Raw genomic sequence first — 19,140 nt, forward strand, 5'->3', positions numbered from 1 at the left:
CCCGTACCTTGTCTTCAGGGGTTAGCTGGAATCCTGAATGGCACAGACTGTCAACGTAAAAAACACAGTGAACGGGGAAAGGTCAACATGTGTCTTTTGTTTCAGTTTCTTCTTTTAGAAGGTTTTGATGTGTTTTTCCCCCCTCTCTCTCTGATTTGCAATAAAATTGGTTCTGCTACGAGACTAACATATGGAATACCTTTACTAGGCAATCAACAAAAGAGATATGAAAACATTCTGGCATATTTTAAGTGTTCAAAATAGGTCTTTTTCAGGACTGTAGTTCTCAATGGCTCCTTCTTTCTATACTCGTTCCTGGGTCTTATCCATACCTAGGCAGCTGATGTCACACAAAAGCAATGGCATCAACTGAGAACTTGCTGGAAATGCAAATTCTCAGGCACTCACTAGCTCAGACTGGCAGAAACAGAGAACTTGGGTGTGGCCCACTGGCCCATGTTTTAGTAGATCCTCCAGGTGATATCAATGCAAGTTTAAGTTAGAGAATCACTGATGTGTGTGTGTATTGTTGTGTATCCTAGAATGTTTTAGTCCTCTTGCACACTAGCTGCTTCAGGAACTGCCACAGACTCATGGCTGTATGGATCGATAACCAGTTGATAATTGGCTGTATGGATCGATAATGCTGACGTACATTATGAACTGCAGGTTCCAGGGGATGAGGGTGAGAGGCAGAAACTGTCTCCTTTGTCCTCTTCTGCATTCAGAGCACCAAGTCCAGGCGCAGGATGGCTGATCACTGACTCTGCTGAATGACATTAACTAAACTCGTGAAGAGTTTACTGCATCCATCACTGGTGGCTGCCTCCTGGGATGAGCCCTGAGAGGTCCAGTAGTTTACTCGGCTCACATAGCTTGAATGAAACAGTAGAACCAATGTCTTGACTCAAAAAAAGTGCCCAAGTTCAAATCAGTTTCCCACAACCCCCACATTCAAGTCATAATGATGATGGTTAGAAGAGTGATTGAAATGACAGCTTTCAAGTGACTGCTGTATGCCACCTGCTGCTCCAAGCTGGCTTTGTGCCTTAATATGATTACCCATAAATACAGGTGCTATTATTATGCCTTTAACAGAAGACCTTGAAATACATACGCTGCTGGTGGTGGTGGTGGTGGTGTGTGTGTGTGGTGTTGGACTCAAACCCTGGACCCCATGCATGTAAGGCCAGGATTTTATTGCTATATTAAATGCTCAGTTCCTGATGTTAGGTTTCTTCTTTTCAGTGCTCAGATGTTTTTCATATTGCTTCTTTTTGTGTGCTATTGTGTGCCAGAGTTGCCACTACATCTACCAATGAGCACGTAGGAAACGCCCACATATCTGAAGTTGTGATTTTAGACAGAGAAGCAGAAGGATGAAATTTCCGTCCTTGAGATACTTAAAACCAAATTGGGAAAATAGGCTGGTCTTCAAAAAACAGAAGGTAAAGGTAAATACATAGTTAAATACCACTTGTTGGTTGTTTTTACATGTTCAAGGAGGTTAATGGAATTGAAACAGAGCAGAGTACACCCCGGACCTGAAAGAAATTCCTTGTGATATACTGGGGCTTGATCACTTTCTCAGAATAACTGTCATCGAACTGTTGAATTCGGCACCCCTGCCCCGCAGTAGCCATTAAAGTTGTCACCGTCACTAGGGTCATAGAGGATGTTGATCTGTCATCTCATTTGTATTTTGTATTTGCTGAGAATAGTGTCTAGACTATAGAGTATGTACTAAATACAAATTTATGAATGAAGGACCAGGAGCAGAAGAAAAATGCGGTAACAGAATAGCAAATATGGTTGCCCAAGTTTCTGTTTAGGCGGGAAGGTAGATTGTCAGCATCCCTTGTGTCCCAAAGAAGGTTGAGCAAGATCTCCATGCTTCATGGAGTGCTTCAGCTCAAAGGAGCATAAGGGCAGCACCTTTGTTATTTGAAAGGCAGACGTCCACTCCTTCACTGGGGTGTAGTATTGGCTCTGCAGCTGTGATCCGTAAGCCCTCTCTACAGAAGAAACCTCCTAGGTCCACGGTGCTTTTGAAAACTAAGAACCAGCATTTCTTGTCATCAATTTCATTTCCCTTGGTTTTCCTCCTACTTAGTAAACCTTTGAATGCCAAACTCAAGCTTGGTTCCACCCCATGCTCCCTTCATAAAAACAGCACCAGTAATTGAAAGCAGAAAGCGGTTCCTTTATTCTGACTCATGGGACACAGGTAAGCTTCCTGTTTGGATTCCTCCTTAGCTTTCTCTTTTCTAACACTAGGAGGAAATCTGGATACAATTATCTGCTTTTGGGACTAAATTCTTTCTGATTCTTATGGTGAAAAGGCAGTCTCTCATCAGAATAGGACTGTCAGATAGTATCCTTTGACTCAACAAATCCATTCCTGAGAGCTCATTCTTATCAATGACCTCTGATTAGAGCATTATCTTTACAAGAACACTTCATTGTTGCATTAGTTAAAACAATAATAAAACTGGAAATAGCCAAAACATCTAGGAATACAAAAAAGCTTGAGGAAACCAAGGATAATAAATCTACCCAATAAAATATCCCACAGCTTTGAAATTATAACTTTGAAGATCAGGTGGCAACATGGGAAATGCTTGCAATAAAACATTAATTAAATGGAAGAAATATAACATAACATTAAATTTTGGCTGTGACTGTAGCTACATAAAAATAATCTACCCCTGGATGAGAATGAGGAAAAATTATTTTAAAAATGAAGGTAATGCAATTTGTTGGGATATTTAACTTATGGGTAAACTTTCATGATTTTTACTATCAGTTAAAGTTGTTAAAACTTTTGAAATTCAGTAGGATTGGAAGTGAAATTGTCTAGCTATGTGACTGAGCTGAGTACCCCCATCTGAAACAGTGTCATAGTTTTATGAATGGTATGTGAGCATCCAATGCCTAAGCTGTGTCCTTGGTTGCAGAAGTTCAAAGACTTCTATCTCATGTCACCACATTACTCAGGAGAAAACTGTTTAATGGAAGTGCTTGAACCCTTGAGTTGAAAGTTCAGCTTAGAAGATCTCACCTATCGTCTTCATGGATATCAGCATCATGTGGTATGGAAGTCTCACTAATGGAGTCAACTTTGGGATGTTTTTATCACCAGAGAATTCTCCCACTTTTAGAGTGTCCCTAGGAGGGAAGCCTGGCTCTGTTACTTAATAGACTAAGTTACTACTTAATCTTTGTAAATCTCAGCTTCCTGTCATATTAGATGGATGCAGGCATAATGCCCACTCCATGTAGATACTAGAAAGACATAAATAAGACATGCAAAGTAATAAGACATGAAAAGTTTAATAGGAATCACTTAAAAGAGATGATGCTATTGGCTATATGTTGTTGCAAAGGCTTTGGTTTTTCAAATGTCACAAAGAAAACAGTGTTTAATGAAAACATTTATAGACTCTTTTGATTTTATCTCTGGATCATTATGTACTGTCCTCTGGCTCACTAGCTAGTCAATTTCCTCTAGATGCCAGTCATTAGTGTTCTTGTTTATATGGAAGTATTGTCTAGACTATTCTGTGTAAGTCAGGTTGAGAATTTAAACTTCAAAGGAGGAAACATAGCCTCCTTAGCAACTCTGACATTTAGAGAAAGGCAGCACTTCAAGTCAGGTAGACAGCCTGGATCAACACTCATGGGGATGCTTCAGATGCCTAACCCAGATGGGGGATATGAGAAGACTCATATGCCAAGAGCCACAGCCAAGGACGAGAGAAGAATGTGGTTTGAAAGAAGAGTGTTAGGACATCCACAGCCTGGAAAGAGCAGCAAAGGGTGATTTGTGGCCTGTTGAGTACCAAGGAAAAGGTTTGGCCAAAGAAGGCACAGATGTTCTGAAGAATGTGAGGAATTTATGACAGTTTATGGTCCCACTGCAAGAAGTGTCTGCCAAAGGGAAGTCTCAGTAGAGCAAGTCTACTTGAGAAGAAATGAAGAGCCTGGGACTTCTCAGTTGACCCTTGTCTGAGTGTCTTCTTGATCCAGAAGCAGGAAAGATGAGAGGAGTTGGATTGGGAGCAAAATGAATGGGTGAACCTTTAGAAGTAGACGCAAGTGTTCCTATTCTGTCCTTTTCCTATTATCCTTTTCTTTCAAATACTTCTTCAGTGACAGAAGCTTACAGTCCAGATGAGTTTGATTTGAATGTGAACTGACACAGCTTCACATGCTGAAGGCCTGGGTTCCCAGCTTGCAGTACTAGTGACAGGTGGTTGGAGCATAAAGGCAATAACTTCATGAATGGATGACGCTGATGATGGTACCTAAATGGACTATCAAGAAGTAGGTCTTGGTTTGAGGAAGGAGGTCACTGAAACATATGTTTGAAGGGCATATCTTATCTACCCATGTCACCATGTTTCCCTCCCCGACACACACACATACTCTTCTCCCTTCCCTTCCCATTCCCATTCTCCATCCCTTCATGAGGTGAAAACATATCTCCACCATGCCTTTCTAGCATGATGTTTTCTGCCTTGACACAAAAGCATCCTAAAAGCAATGGAACCAGCTAATCACAGACTAAAACCATGAGTCAAAAAAAAAATCCTTCCTCCTACAAGTTGCTTATTTCAGGTATTTTATCACAGCCACAACAAGATAACCAACACAGAGAAAAGAGCCTTGAGGTGCTCTCTGTCGGTTCTTATCAGAATGCCTACTACACAAAGCCAGAAGCTTCATTGTCCTCCTCTCTCTCTTATTGTGTGGAAATGGCTAGGAGCCCTTATGAGTTATTTCTAGAAGTTTACAGGTGGAGTTCTTTCGTGAATGTACATGTATTTGTCATGGTGGAGACTGTGGAGACCACACCCATCAATAGGTCCATGGACTTCAAACTGTCCTTTCTTCCAAAGATGAGAAGCTTTGTGTGGGATTAGGACAAAGAAGGTCCTGGAAGGCCAGCTGAAAAATAGAATGAGAGCTGCCCTTCTGTGAGACTATAGATCACAAGAGACAGTTAGAGCCCCATTTCCTGCTAAAGTAGGGACAGATTTTATTCCATGAGTGCCCTAAATGGAGCTTTCCTAAACCTAGATCTGAGCTAAAGTGAGCAGACGGAGGCAGTCAGAGGAAATACAATGGCCCCCAGACAGCCATTCTGGCACAGTGTCCCTGGGCACCAGCAACCTTCCAGCTGTGTGTCACAGTAGGGCTCACATTTTCTCTTCCCCACCAAGCCAACTCATTCGGCAACTGTGAATAAGTTCTGCGAAGAACTGGAAAATGACTTCTGAGGCAACGGTCTCCAGTTCTCAGAAAGGAAATTCGCAGAAGTGAGTGAGTGACTGGTCAGGAGGCCAAAAGGCCATTGCCTCAGACCAGGTCCCAGGGCAGAGCACTGTGGCCATTCTGTGTTTAGGCTTGTAACAAAAAGTACAAATAAAAATGAGATTACTTTATCCAACAGCATACCCCAAAGTGGTTTTTCTATGCTGAATTTAGTGAAATAATTAGAAGAGTCAGATTTTTTTTTCCTGGTAGATAATTATATTTGCTAAAAAGCATTTAATGAGTTTTGGAATGTAGGCATGATATTAGTCCCAGAAGAAATAAAGATGAGAACATCTTCTAACCTGGAGTCAAGCTATTACTTGACCCTCACTCTCCCTCTTTTTCTCTATTCCTCCTTTCTCTCCCCCCCCCTGCCCCGCTTACTCATAGCTCACCTCGTTTGGGTGGGGCTAGGTTGGGAATATAAAGGATCAAAGCTCACAGGCTCCATGATTGCCAAAAGCTTTCAGAGAAACCACTTTAGTTGACTCTGATTTTGTTGCGATGCCCAAAGACATTTAAAAAAGAAAAAAGCTAACATGAAGGAATTTGAAGAAAACACATAGGCCTCTTGATTATATTTAGGAAATCAAATACTAGGAAAAAGGAGCGGCAACCGTGGCAGCAAAAATCCACAGAGAAAAGCAATAATGGTCCAACGAGTCCACCTTTATCTGAAATGTCCTGAAATAATATAATTACTTATTATATGTATTTATAGTATAATGTCTACTATACTAAAAATCTGGCTTCAATCTGTATGCTCCCTTGATGCTTTGACAAATAATATATCCTGACTTGTTTAAGAACTCCTTGTATTTTTAAATATTAGTAACCTTAAAACAAGTTGGTTTGACAGAGAGAGACAGAGAGAGAGTAAAAGAATGAGAGAGAAGGAGGAAGAGGGAGAGAGAGCAAGGGAGCACTTGAAAAACCATGTTTACTACCTCCTACCTGATGTTGTCCCCTGGGAACATGTTGGATAGCAATGACGTTCACGGTGGCCTGCCTGGAAGCCGGTTCACATTACCTAAGGTGGATTACCATGAACTGTAACTAGTCTTTTCTGAGGAAACTACATGTACCCACCTGAAAAGAAGGAAGGGTCTGTCACACAGGAGGTCCATACACCATTGACAGACACTATGGAAACTGGGGAGATAAAACCCCCACTGATTACCAGGAAGTTAAACATTCTGATCAACAATATTAACAACTCTCCTGCCCATGGTAGAGAGAGCCACTTCTTGTGAAGGTGATAGTAAAAGGCCCATTTAAAAGGGAATTATACAGGCCTAGAGAGATGGCTCAGCAGTTAAAAAGTACTCAATGTTCTGCAAAGGACGGGGATTCAATTCCCAGCACCCACCTGGTGGCTCACAGCTGTCTTTAACTTCAGTTCCAGGTGTTCCAACCCCCTCCTCTGACTTCCATGGGCACAAGGCATGATTGTGGTACTTTAAAAATACATGCAGGGAAAACATTCATACACATAAAATTTTAAAAAAAGCTTTTAAAAGTTGAAGAAATTTTTATAAAAACACTTATTTTTTTGCAAATTCCCAATTAAATGAGAGGTATTCTTCTTTATTAACACCTTGGTTAACAATATGTAGCTTGTGTCTTCCTATTGCTTTAATACCTCCCAAAAAAAATGAGTTTCTGGAGGGTTCTTTCCTATTCTCCTCCCAACATACACTTGAACCCTACCTTGAAGGGCCTCCGCAATCCCCACAGACTTTCCTGTCTTTATCTGTTAATCAAGCATCAGAACTTGACATATTCCTTCATTTTTTGACTGACCCTAACTGTCCTTAAATTGAGCTGATGAAACTTGCTTGTATCTGAAATTAATAAGGCAGAGAAGAAACTTCTGATTCTCTCATTAGATCTTCTGCTTTGCTACTTTGCCCTCTTATTCCAGAACAGCATTCATGTGCCAGATGTAAACATTATTTATTCCAAACATGGGAAGCACAGCCAGCTTGGCACTATTGAGAGTCATGTCTTCAGCAAGGGTGCCTGATGTTATCCAGAGTTCAGTTTGGTCATGGGAATGAATCTCTGAGAGTCTGGGTAGCGTGTGAGTCCATGAGAAGTCTCTAAGGCTGAGATCCAGCATTACGCTCAATATACCACACCGCCATCTTTCTCTCCCTGTCTGCGTATGGCTCAGCACCGGGTGCTATGGAAACACTCCCTGGGATGTTTCAGTCTGAAGACATAGCAGGATAGGGCTGTCGTGCCCAACACAACCAGCATCTGAGTACACATCAGGCAGTTATTTATGCCACTTAACACCCAAACTGTCTCCTCCTGCCCACCCTCCTCCTTTCCTCTCTCTGTGTGTTTCAATCTGTCATTGACTCTGGCTGCCTTTTCCTCTGCCATGGTGCCAAGAGCTGTTTCTGCTGCTGCTGTGGAGGCCGTCTTCCAACAGTTTGCTCTTCTGGTGCAGGCCCCTCTTGTCAGAGCCTCCACCTCTCAAGGTTCTCCTTGCAGACATGCCAGACTTCCCTGGCAGTTATCACCCCTTTACCTGCCATCCTGACCCTGTCACACCCACCCCCCGGGAAAAGGTCCAGATGTGCCCCAAGTGCAAAAAAAAACCCCAGAAGCCTCAGGAAAGGAGACTGACAGGGAGCAGGGCCCCTGAGAATGCAGGGCAGGTGCCAAGTTGCAAAGCAAAGAGAGATGATAGACTCTAGAGTAAAACTAAAATTAAGGAGGGTGAGCTTTCATACCCCCTTGGCTGATTCATCTCTCTGTGGCACCAGAGAGAAAGGCATTGCCCTCTAGTCATGAGTGCCTTGTGTTTTGACTACAAGGCCGCTATCACAGCTGAAAGTATAGTAGGATTAACAGTGTATGCATTAGAGATAATATCAATAGCCAGGCTACTATCTCCAGATTAGAGCCAGACTCTCTGCCAATTTTTGTCTCAATCTTTCAGAGAGAGAAAGGCAGGGGAGTGGTGGTGGTGGGGGGGGAGGACACTGAAGCTCACACAGGCAATCCTCGGAACCCTTGTTATCTATCCTTTCTCTTATAGTTTCTACCGCATCCAGGCACAAGTCCAAGATGGAGTAGTGATTAGTGGTCTGGTAATACTGGATACTTGATGACTATTTATTCCCAAAGCAGACCTAGCAAGGAGGAAGCCCTAGTTTTCAATTATCCAAGGGGGAACGAGTATCTAATTCCTAGCCTACCATGAACTCAGCATGGCCTGAGCATCCAGCCTGATAGTCACTAATGAGGGGAAATAACACCATCAGACCAGGAAAAGCAAGGTAAAGGGAGGAAGGAGGTGAGCAAGACAAGAGAAGGACACCTCTCGGGTTGTGTGTTCTGCCCACACTCATCTCATGCCTTCAAACCATTTTGAAGTAAGTTGGGTACTGAAAAGCAACGGTTTTAACCAGTAGGTTATTTGAAAGAAAACCAAGGTAGCAATAGGCAAAGGTAACCATATGTGGCCTTATATTATTAGACCTGATTGGAGGATCCAACCTTGCCGTCAACTCAGGACTCGTCAGGGTGGTTTACACACATAAAGTTTAGATATGCTTCCAAGGGAACAGTTACTCATTCACCTTAATGCAGACAGCCCTTGTCTATCAAGAAAATCTGTTTTGAATGAACTTTCTTTTGGGTAAGGGAGAATGCATTTTAAACAGTGAGGAAGACAATTCTTGCCCAAGTTGCTGTGTTAATCAGCAAAACCGAATCATACAGACAGCCAATATTTACATAGTTCACTGCATGCCAGACATTAGACAAAGAGCTACTTAATCCTCACAGCACTTCTAAGATATTTTTTGGTATGGCAAATCTACTAATGAAGATCTGAATCTTAGAAGATTGGGTTCAAGCCGGGCAGTGGTGGCTCATGCCATTAATACCAGCACTCAGTAGGCAGAGGCAGTTGGATCTCTGTGAGTTCAAGGCCAGGCTAGGCTACAGAGTGAGTTCCAGGAAAGGCACAAAACTACACAGAGAAACCTTGTCTCAAAAAACCAAGAAGAAGGAGGAAGAGGAAGAGGAGGAGGAAGAGGAGGAGAAGAAGAAAAAGAAGAAGAAGGAGAAGGAGAAGACTCATGCAGTTGAATACGTGGCAGAATCTAAACCGTCAGACTCAGAATCTAAACCGTCAGACTCAGTCCTTTGGGCTTTAAGCACTCGGTCTACTGCCTCTGTCATTGTTGGGACAGGTATTACTGGCAGATCTCACTGAGATTCTGTGATTTTCTGTAAGTGGAAGAAATTTCCTAACTAGTTAATGATAGCTAACTTACATAGAAAGCCCCACTGAAATAATTTCAACATAAAAATGACCTCTTGGCATCTGATTACCTTTCACCTTAGACACTGATAAACCAAACAGTCCCCTTAGGACAACAGTTTCTGTGCAGTGAAGCATTTCTCTTGCCAAAGTATAATTTTGTTGGCTGTGTCTATCTCCTTCAAGCCTTGGAATAAGCCCCAAGCTAGTAAATTCTGCTGTCCTGGCAAGATGCTCACCCTCGAGGCATTGTATCAGGCTAAAGTAATACATCATGTTGCTTCCCATTCTGTCAGCCCATTTCTCTAAAGAGTAAAGCAACAATGTTTCTGCTTTGAATCTCAGCTGTTCTTGCCCCTAAGCCTTGCGCTTTGACTCCCTGACCTTGGAAACAAAGGGGACTCCAACAGCCTGCTTTCCATACCTGCCCTTGAGTTGGGGCTTCCAAAAGAACAGGGACTCAAGACAGGAGCAGCCTCCTGATGTTCTGTGTCATTCCTTTGAGACCCAGAGATACATAAACATTGACATGATTGGGTAACAAGGAGACTTTGATCTTTGGCATTATAGAGATTTAGTAGCTGAGACAGGGCTGCTGAGTGGTGGGGGTGGGGTGGGTCACATAGGGTCATGATTCCTAGAAAAGATGACTTCATCCAAACGGAGGAGTGGAACTGGCAAACACTGCCAATTAAAAATTAACACAGACCAGAAGTGAAATCGATGCCTGAACTTGATAGGTTGTCCAGACTGTTTCTGACACATTGTTCGTAGAAAAGAGAACATTTTCTCAGTGTCCACTTTTACAGATGCCAAAGGTCAAGCTTGGGAAAGAGCCTTCCACAGAAATGCAGCCCTGAACACCGGTATTCAGAAAAGGATCAGTCAGGCATTATTTCTAAATATAGGTTTTAAAACTTATGCAAATAATCCTAATTTGAAAACCTTTAATATTGATGAGGATTCGCTTTATTCCCTGATATGTGTGAGTCTATAAGTGCAAACCTGTGTGATCATGAATAGCAAATGATGGGAGCAACAATAAGTTGCCTTTCTCCATCTTTACTAAGCACATAGTCCACACACACCTTATTAATTTATTTCAATTAAATATGACTTCTATACGGTTTTGAAAGTTTACTGTAAGTCTTATGGATTCAGGAAATATCAACCATACAATGTTTGTTTGTTTGTTTGTTTGTTTGTTTGTTTGTTTGTTTGAGACAGGGTTTCTCTGAGTAGACCTGGATGTCCTGGGACTCACTTTGTAGAGCAGGCTGTCCTCAAACTCAGAAATCCATCCACCTGCTTCTGCCTCCTGAGTTCTGGGATTAAATGCATATGCCATCACCGCCCAGCTAACGATGTTTTATATTAGGAATCATGAAGCACGTCAGTTTTCCATAGAAAGCTATCAGAAGTAGGAAATATTGGGAAGTAACTTCCATCTCGGCAAATGAAAATTAAAATGTTGCCAGGAGTTGTAGCATAAACCGACAATCCCAGCACTCAGGAGACTGGAGCTCATGAGTTCAAGATTAAGGCCAGTCCGAGCTATGTAGCAAAACCCTGTCCCCAAGGAAACAAAGGAAGGAAGGATGGAAAGAAAAAAGGAAAGAAGGAAGGAAGAAAGGGAGGGAGGAAGAGAAGGATGGTGGAAAGGAGAAAGAGGGGGAAGGAGCAAGGGAGTAAGGAAGAAAGGATATTAAAATGCTAAAACATAAGGCCAGGGGCTTAGTTCATTGGTACAATGTGTGCTCAGCCAGCATAGGACCTTGTGTTCTATTCTCAGGACAACAAAAAGAATTTATTGGACAGCTGCAAGATTACTTCTTATACAATTTTCAGAACTTTCCTACTAATATCCAGTGCAGATTGAAGTCAACTGAATTAATTTTTATTAGATAAGTTTGCCCACAGACCAGTACTGACTTAAGAATCCAATCATTCAGACTTATTCTAAATTGTCAGTGAATCTAGAGGTTGACAAAAAAATTAACTTATATAAGAAAACTAGTATTCTGATTCCTTCAGATTCTGTGATATTTGGTTACATAATCAATCTTCAGCTAATAAAAGTTAAGGGCCAATTGTTTATTACCTAATAATTCCATCTATGTTTTCTATCAGGTGTGTGACTGAGAATTTTCTAGAAATAGCCTCCAAACCCCATCTTGAATTTTTTTGCCCCTTCATCCTGTTATCAATTTTTAAAAATTAATTTAATTTTAAAAAGAATCTACTTTGGTACCTCTTTCTCCTATTAGCAATTGTTTTAGAGAATTGTTGTATTCTTTGTAACCCAGAAAAGAATAAGCATATATCTTCAAAACTAGGTACATTCCTGTTTTGAAAATGCTTGCCTTTGTCATTATTGAAATATTGATTCATAAAATCAATGTTTCATTCTTTCCAATGGAGAGTTTAAAGAGCTTTTACAGCCAGAAAAGGGGAAATTTCACAGAGAATCAAAGTTAAGTACAGTGCTTCAAGTACATTTTCAGAAAGTGATGAGAAACACAAATTCGTGAAGATGGGTAGAGGTAGCTTTACTCGTGATGGATGGGCAGGACTCTTTGTTCTAGAAACAAAGACCCCAGTTAAATCTCTGAAGTGCATGCTTCTCCTCAGAGATGGAGATGAGTGAGTTGCTTGCATCCGTGACAAAATGTGATACTCAGCTAATTAGTGTAGTTTTGATGATACTACAGTTCTGCCCCAAACCCCTGTAACTAGCAACTTGGCTCTGAAGATTATTGAATTACTCCAATGACCATGCATTATTTAAAGGAAAGTACTGCTATTATAGAAGTCAGATCTTTAACTATTGGAAGTCTATGTGTTGGCCTATGTTTAAAATACAGCAGTGTGTTATGCCTAAACCTTATGCCTACTCAAAGCCCAGTTTGTCTGTTAAGCTGTCTTGGAGCTATATTCTAGACGACGCCAAACCAAGATATTGACAAAATAAATGTATTAGTATAAATTTTCAACGTTAAGACTTCATCAGCAAAACATCTGCAGAATGTTACCATCTAATGGTTAAATGTGTAGACAGTAAGAGAACCCTTGGATTACATCTCATTGTGAAAGATAATGGCCTTGTCACCTGTCCTTTACCACTGCATTGGGTAGAAACAAGGAGAAGTGTTTTGAGCATTCTGGAGAAGACAAATGATAAATGTTCACTTTCTAAGTTTGAAAATGCTTGAAACTCTTCCTTGAAGTCAATGTGTTTCCCAACTATGCTGACTAGCCAAGATTTTCTATAAACTCTCTGGAATAGAAAGGACCACAGTAGTCATCCACTTTCCAATATAGGATTCTGCTCCTAAGGTCAATGACAGGTATTTGTATAGCCTTTACTTAGCTGCTTCCTATAGCGAGGAGTTCATTACATTTCAAGAAAGTCTGTTTTCTTTAACATTTTTATTCAAATTGTTTTAAATCTTTTATGTTAAGCCAATTTTTTTTCTGTTAACCTGATAATTCTGATTCTGCCAATCAGAATAAACATATGTAATAAGTAGTTTTTAAAGGCAATGATGTAGCAACCAGTTCTATCTCATTAAAAAAAAGTGAATGAAATTTGCTGTAATTTAGCTGTGTTTAAGATACATACTTATATCAATAGGTGCTGGGGAGATTTGCTTGATTGCCTATATGACAAATTGTATTGCACTAGGCTTCTGTTTTAGATCATAACAGTAAATACTTTTATTCCAAAAAAGACTTACATGAGATCGTTGAAGGTAAAACCTGAAACTTTTACCCACAACTGTGGTCCCTCAATTGCTGAGAGATGATGATTGTTGAAATCAAGCCTATAGGACACTTCAAAGGATTAATTAAGCTTTAAAAAGCAGCAGGTAAACATTTGTTACATTCATAAATTCTGAATACAATACAATGGGTCCATTGTAGTCATTATGAATTGACAAAGAAAAGCATCCCTCTAAAATTGGTAGCTTGAACTCACTGGTTCATGGGAAAATCCACACATGTATACAACTACTCCAATAGCATTCAAAAAGAAGATACAGTTATAAGATAAAATCAAGCTCCTTAATGGAAAACATTACATAAAAATCCTCAAGCACTCTGCTTCAAAATCCATCAGTCTGTGGACTGGAAAGCACAGCTGCCTTTAGAACAAACTACATCAAACTCTAAGCTCTTCTGAGACATACAACAAGCTAGTTGCTATGGTGGTGTGCTATTCTTTGCTGTGGTGATGGTTATTATTTCAGAAGATGAAATAGACCTGTGGTAGTCTCATGGCTCTTGAGAGTCACCAAGAAGGGTCATGTAATGTATGGAAATGCTTTCTGCTATCCCAAGGTAATGACTGGCATCCTCTTCTTGGGGCAAGTATTGATCATAGAATTAAGATTGAGAAGTGCTTGGAATAGAAATCTTAAATAGGTCCTAGAATCCACAATCTATCCCTCTCTATTTTCAATCCATAAGCTTGAGTTATGAAAACAGTTGTATTTTATCTAGCTGTGTTTGGAAGTTTCTAGAAGGACTCCTACAACTGCACTCCTAAATATCTAATAACTATTCCATAATCAACAAGTAACTCTTTATGCATGCCTTTTAAGAAAATGTGTATATAAACAAAGGACAATCATCCTGAAGGTTACTATTGTGATAGGTATAGCAAAGAGACAGGTTCCTCTCTCCTTTCCCTACCTGCAAAGAGAATCCAAATGTATGCCCTAGTCTTAACTGGCTAGCCAGTTATAAAACTGTATAGAAGTCCTTTGTGGGTTACAAGAGCCATGTACATCCATTTGTGTCTTTCCTCTAATTTATAGTCCCAGGAAAAGATTATAAAAAACAAGAAAACAGAAAACATTGTTTACATTGCCCAGGGGATCAGCTGAATTTCAACTTTGCCAGGGCCTGGCTGGCAAGCAAAAGCCCTGAGTTCACTTCCCTCTTAGTCTTCCACCCAAAAACAAGTAAAAGCATTGCTGAGGCTCCATTGGGGTCAGCCGCCTGGTCCCTCCCCAAGCCCACAACCACAAGCAGCCCATAGGGTCTGCTGTGAGAGAGAGCAGACCCTTCCCAGAGAGAGCACAAAGGAACTCTCTTGAAGTTACTACTGCCAGCTGCCCTGAGAATAAACCTTCCTTATGAGGAAGCAGCAACGAGGTTCCTGTGCCAAGCATCAGGAAAACATTTGGGTTCTTAGAGGATGCCATAAACAGTTGGCCTTCTCAGCAGTGAGGCAGCCAAACTAGTGTGATAGTGAGCTATTGCCACGGACCTCACTCTCCCCCAGTGAGGAAGCTGAAAATGCCGTTGAAAACTTTGACTTTCAGAACCCCATTATTATTGTGTCATTATTTATGTGACTATAAGACTTTAATGCCATGCCTTCTTGGGTCAGGAATTAAGAGTAAGCATATATCAGGTTGTTAATTGGATTCTTATAGGTCAGTGGTTCACAAATTTCTTTCATGAAGCCTAGATATCAAAGGAGAGATCATAAGTAGTCTACCTCCCAAAGGATGTAAGGGAGATGAGAACAGATCAAAATTGTATAACCCAATCTAAGACAACACAGCTTCATGTTATGTATGCTTGATACACTACTATATAGACAACATTTGATTTCATAAACATTGTATGGTGACAAAAAATTGATCATTTGGGTGCATGGTAATTTCTATGTAAGCTTGTTTTACCTTTTCTTTTAATTCTGAAAGCCAGTAAAAGTGTGGTCAAAAACATGATCAAATCAAACCAAAACCTAGCCAAGTAAAGAGGTCTAATTGATTTGCAAATATCAAGGGAGGTTTGATATCAGTGTTCTCCCTGGCATTTAGTTCCTTCCATGCCAGTCCAACAGTTTGCTGTAAGGAAACAGAAATGCTGTTCCATGCTTTCTGGAGTGATTGTGCAAACCCCTTTAAGACACTGGAAAAGATACTCCAAGCACACAAGCTAATAAGTAGCTGAGATCTCTTCTGTACCAGGTGCAGTATATTATTTTATTTAATACATTGTTTCATCTTATCCTCAGTTCTGACAAGAAAGATGTTATTGCCCATTGTACAATAGATTGAGACCTACCGAGCTCAAGTGACTTTTCTGGAGTTACACAACAGTATCGTCTGGGTTCCATGAAGCTTGTGGGCTTAATAGCAAGTCAGTCAAGAGTTTAAATCCTGACTCCACCGATTACTGCATGAATGACCTTAGGCAACTCCTTCAAACTCTAAGTCTCAGATTTCCCCAAAATAAAACAGGGATATATTTCTAGATTGCAAACTTTGCCTCTATGCAATTTGATTTTACAATAGAAATGGTCAAGAAAAGAACAACTGAGCTGCCCTATGTACAAAAACTGTACACATTTATTAAAGTCATTAAGAAGACTCAATTTTTCCAGCATCACGTATTAATTGGTATTCTTGCCCAAGTGTTTGAGATAATGGAATCTAAATAACTTCAGTTGATCATTGCATAGTATATATGTGTTCCAAAGCATCATACTGTACCCTTGCAATATATACAATTACCTTGTCAATTTAACAACAAAACGGTATGTTTACAAAATTTTAAGAAACATGATCCATAAATTTTGTTTTGACTAGCACTCTCAAAGGTCTCTCAACTAAGACAATAGAAAGAAGAGTGATAGGAATGGCCATAAACAGGATCCTTGAACATGGGTTGTTTAAAACATGGGCAGAACAATATAAATAAAAGTGTATGGTGAATGAATTCTTGCACATGAGTGTGTTATAACCCCAGGGAACATACTGGAATCTAAAGGAACATATTAGCTCAGACGTTATTGGAGGTACTTCAAGAAAAGGGTGACATGTTGGAGAAGTATAGAGACCTGATGTAGAGAGAAGAGAGGCATCAGGGGTTAGATGGAAGTCTGTGAACACAGGCAAAGTTGTCTAACTCCAAGCTGCTCTGATTTGTGCAGACAAGCCCACAGGCTATGGCTCCAGCATTCGGAGGGCACCTCAGACAGGCATTGTGGACGAGTGCTGCTTCCGGAGCTGTGATCTGAGAAGGCTGGAGATGTACTGTGCCCCCCTCAAGGCTACAAAAACAGCCCGCTCTATCCGTGCCCAGCGCCACACTGACATGCCCAAGACTCAGAAGGTAAGCATGTGTGGATGGAATGTAGTCATTCTTGAGTGCTCTTCCATACAGGGGCAGGGAGGGGAATGGAAATTCTGCCCTGTGTCTCCTAGATGTCAGGTCAAAAGGCTCCAATCCTGCCAATGGGATGGCTTACAGCTCCATCCTTTGAATCACTCTCTACTCAAAATTATCTTTTTCACTGCCCTGGACAGCCTGACACTTAGAAGACGGTGGAAAGCAAGGACTAACGCTGTCAAGACTCAAGTTGCCCAATAAGGCATCTTTGGCAAATAACATCTCAAGTCCCAGTTATCAATGAAATTGTGATGATAGTATGTACTGCAGCAAGTTGTCAGAATTCAGTAAATATACTCTAAGATGTATTCCATGTCCAAGTGGAATGCCTACACCAAGTAACTGTTAGACAGGATTAACATTTGCCATAATTATATCTAGTAACAAAATTTGTACATCCTGGAGTTCCACAATGGTCCAAATACAGAACGACTCCATACTAGGACCTATTTGAAATTCACAGTGGCAAATATAAATTAAAGGAAAAACACTAAAAATGGGCACACTCTGTTTGGCTGTAGGAATGCTTACATGTTTCTAATGATCAAAACACAAGGCATCCTTTGTCCAAGCAATTGTTGTAAAGCAACCTCAAGAACACCATCTGTGTGACCAGAAACAGATAAAACATAGTTGTATGTTGGCCACTTGATACACTTGTTAATGAATGAATGAGTGAATGAACATTTCAGAGCCTAAGTAAAATCATGGTCCTTCCATAGAAATAAAGAGAAGATAAAAGAAGAAAAGGAGAAAGGAAGGAAGGAACATCCCTCTCTTAGGTGTTCTGAGGAGTTTTGCTGAAGAAAAATGGTGAACATGTAGATTCTATCATTGAAACAAAACTAGCATGTGTGGAAAGCATAAGATAAGAGACCTAAAATTTCACAATGACACCTTTGCTCTTTCCTGGTCCTAAACCCCAGCTGAGGTTGAAGGAGGACCATGATGTCTTAGGGGAGACATCACCCCAGTGAGTCACCTCAGGGGATGCAAGGGGATTGTTCGGAACTTGGTTGGTATATACAGAACACAGTAGGCACAAGAGTCAGAAGGAATTCCAGTGTGTGAATGAAGGGCAAAGAAATGTTCATTCTTTCTAGTTGAAGAGGACGTGGGTATGAGAGACAAGGTCTAAAGCTCTGGAATGTCAGCTCTGGTGCCTGGGTTAGAGACCCCTTTCCAGCACCAAAGCTGGCTCCTTTTTCCTATGGAGCCCAGGCATTCTGGGCAGATTCAAAAACTGTCTTCAGCACAGGAACCATCTATTCTCAATGCAACTGTTTTTGTGATGTTTGCAGTCCCAGGCCCTATCTACAAACAAGAAAATGAAGCCCCAAAGGAGAAGGAAAGGTGAGCCAAAGACACACCCTGGAGGGAAGGAGGGAACAGAAGCGACCCAGCCAATCAGGGGAGAGAAGGAAGAGCAGAGAAGGGAGCGTGGAGCTAGGAAGTGTGAGCACAGAGGCCGACAGGGACGTGGTAAAGGCAAGGATGAGAGAGGAGCTGAGGGGCAATGAAGAAAAGTAGGCCCGGCTGAGCTAGATAACGTCTGCGGTGGAAGGCGGAAGGACCTACTGTGGGATGTGGCGATTATACATGGAAAGAATGGAAAAGGAGAACCTAACACCTCAGAAAGTACCAAGTGACAAGGGACCATCAAGAACAAATGAATTAAGAAACATGCCAACAAGATACACCCTTCCCCTTCTTCAAAAAAATAAATCAGAATAGAAAGTATGCAAATAAAGATCGCATCAGCAGCATGCATTCCAAATTTTGTACAAATCTATTAGAAAAGAATTGCCCGTGTAAATATATGTTCAGAGTTAAAGATTAACCCTAAATTCGCAGCAACATGTATTGTGTCATGGAAGTTCCCAGATTTCTTCCCTGCATTTCATTGGTAGCTCTGCTTCTTAGTCAAGCCCAGGGTTTAGGCCAAAGAGCATCCAGTATTTACATAAAAGACTCTGAGGTAACCTCTAAAAGGTCTCTGAACTTTTATTTTGTACTTTGGTATCAGACATAAAAATTTTATGAGTTTGCTATGGCTGCCATAGCAAAGTACCACAGACTACAGAGTAAGTGGTTTAACCCACAGACGCTTTGTCTCTCACAGCTCTAGGAGTCCACATTCAAGGTGTAGTTCCTTGGAGACCTTCCTCCTGTGTCTCCACAATCTTCCCTCCTTACATATCTCAGTGTCCAAAATTTTGTTTTCATTGAGAGATCAGTGAGACTGGATTGGGGTTGACCCTAATGACCTCATTTGAATTTGATGACCTCAATCAAGACTATATATCTAAGTGCACTCTATTTTTGAGGTACTTGGAATTGGGACC

At 40.9% G+C, this 19,140-nt stretch overlaps 1 protein-coding gene across 11 annotated transcripts in view; it reads left to right on the plus strand.

The window, feature by feature from the left end:
* The window catches only part of Igf1 (insulin like growth factor 1), a 74,460-nt gene that overhangs the window by 37,329 nt on the left and 17,991 nt on the right, over window positions 1-19,140 (plus strand). For 7 of the 11 annotated variants that reach the window (XM_006979857.4, XM_042263639.2, XM_042263647.2 and 4 more), the window contains 2 exons: window positions 16,557-16,738; window positions 18,097-18,148. In XM_006979857.4, the coding sequence (XP_006979919.1) occupies window positions 16,557-16,738; window positions 18,097-18,148 (234 nt within the window). The remainder of the gene's footprint in view (window positions 1-16,556; window positions 16,739-18,096; window positions 18,149-19,140) is intronic. The other 4 variants (XM_006979858.4, XM_042263641.2, XM_042263645.1 and 1 more) reach the window with 1 other exon arrangement.

Source organism: Peromyscus maniculatus, chromosome 18 (assembly GCF_049852395.1).
Source record: "Peromyscus maniculatus bairdii isolate BWxNUB_F1_BW_parent chromosome 18, HU_Pman_BW_mat_3.1, whole genome shotgun sequence".
NCBI classification, from domain to species: Eukaryota; Metazoa; Chordata; class Mammalia; order Rodentia; family Cricetidae; genus Peromyscus; species Peromyscus maniculatus.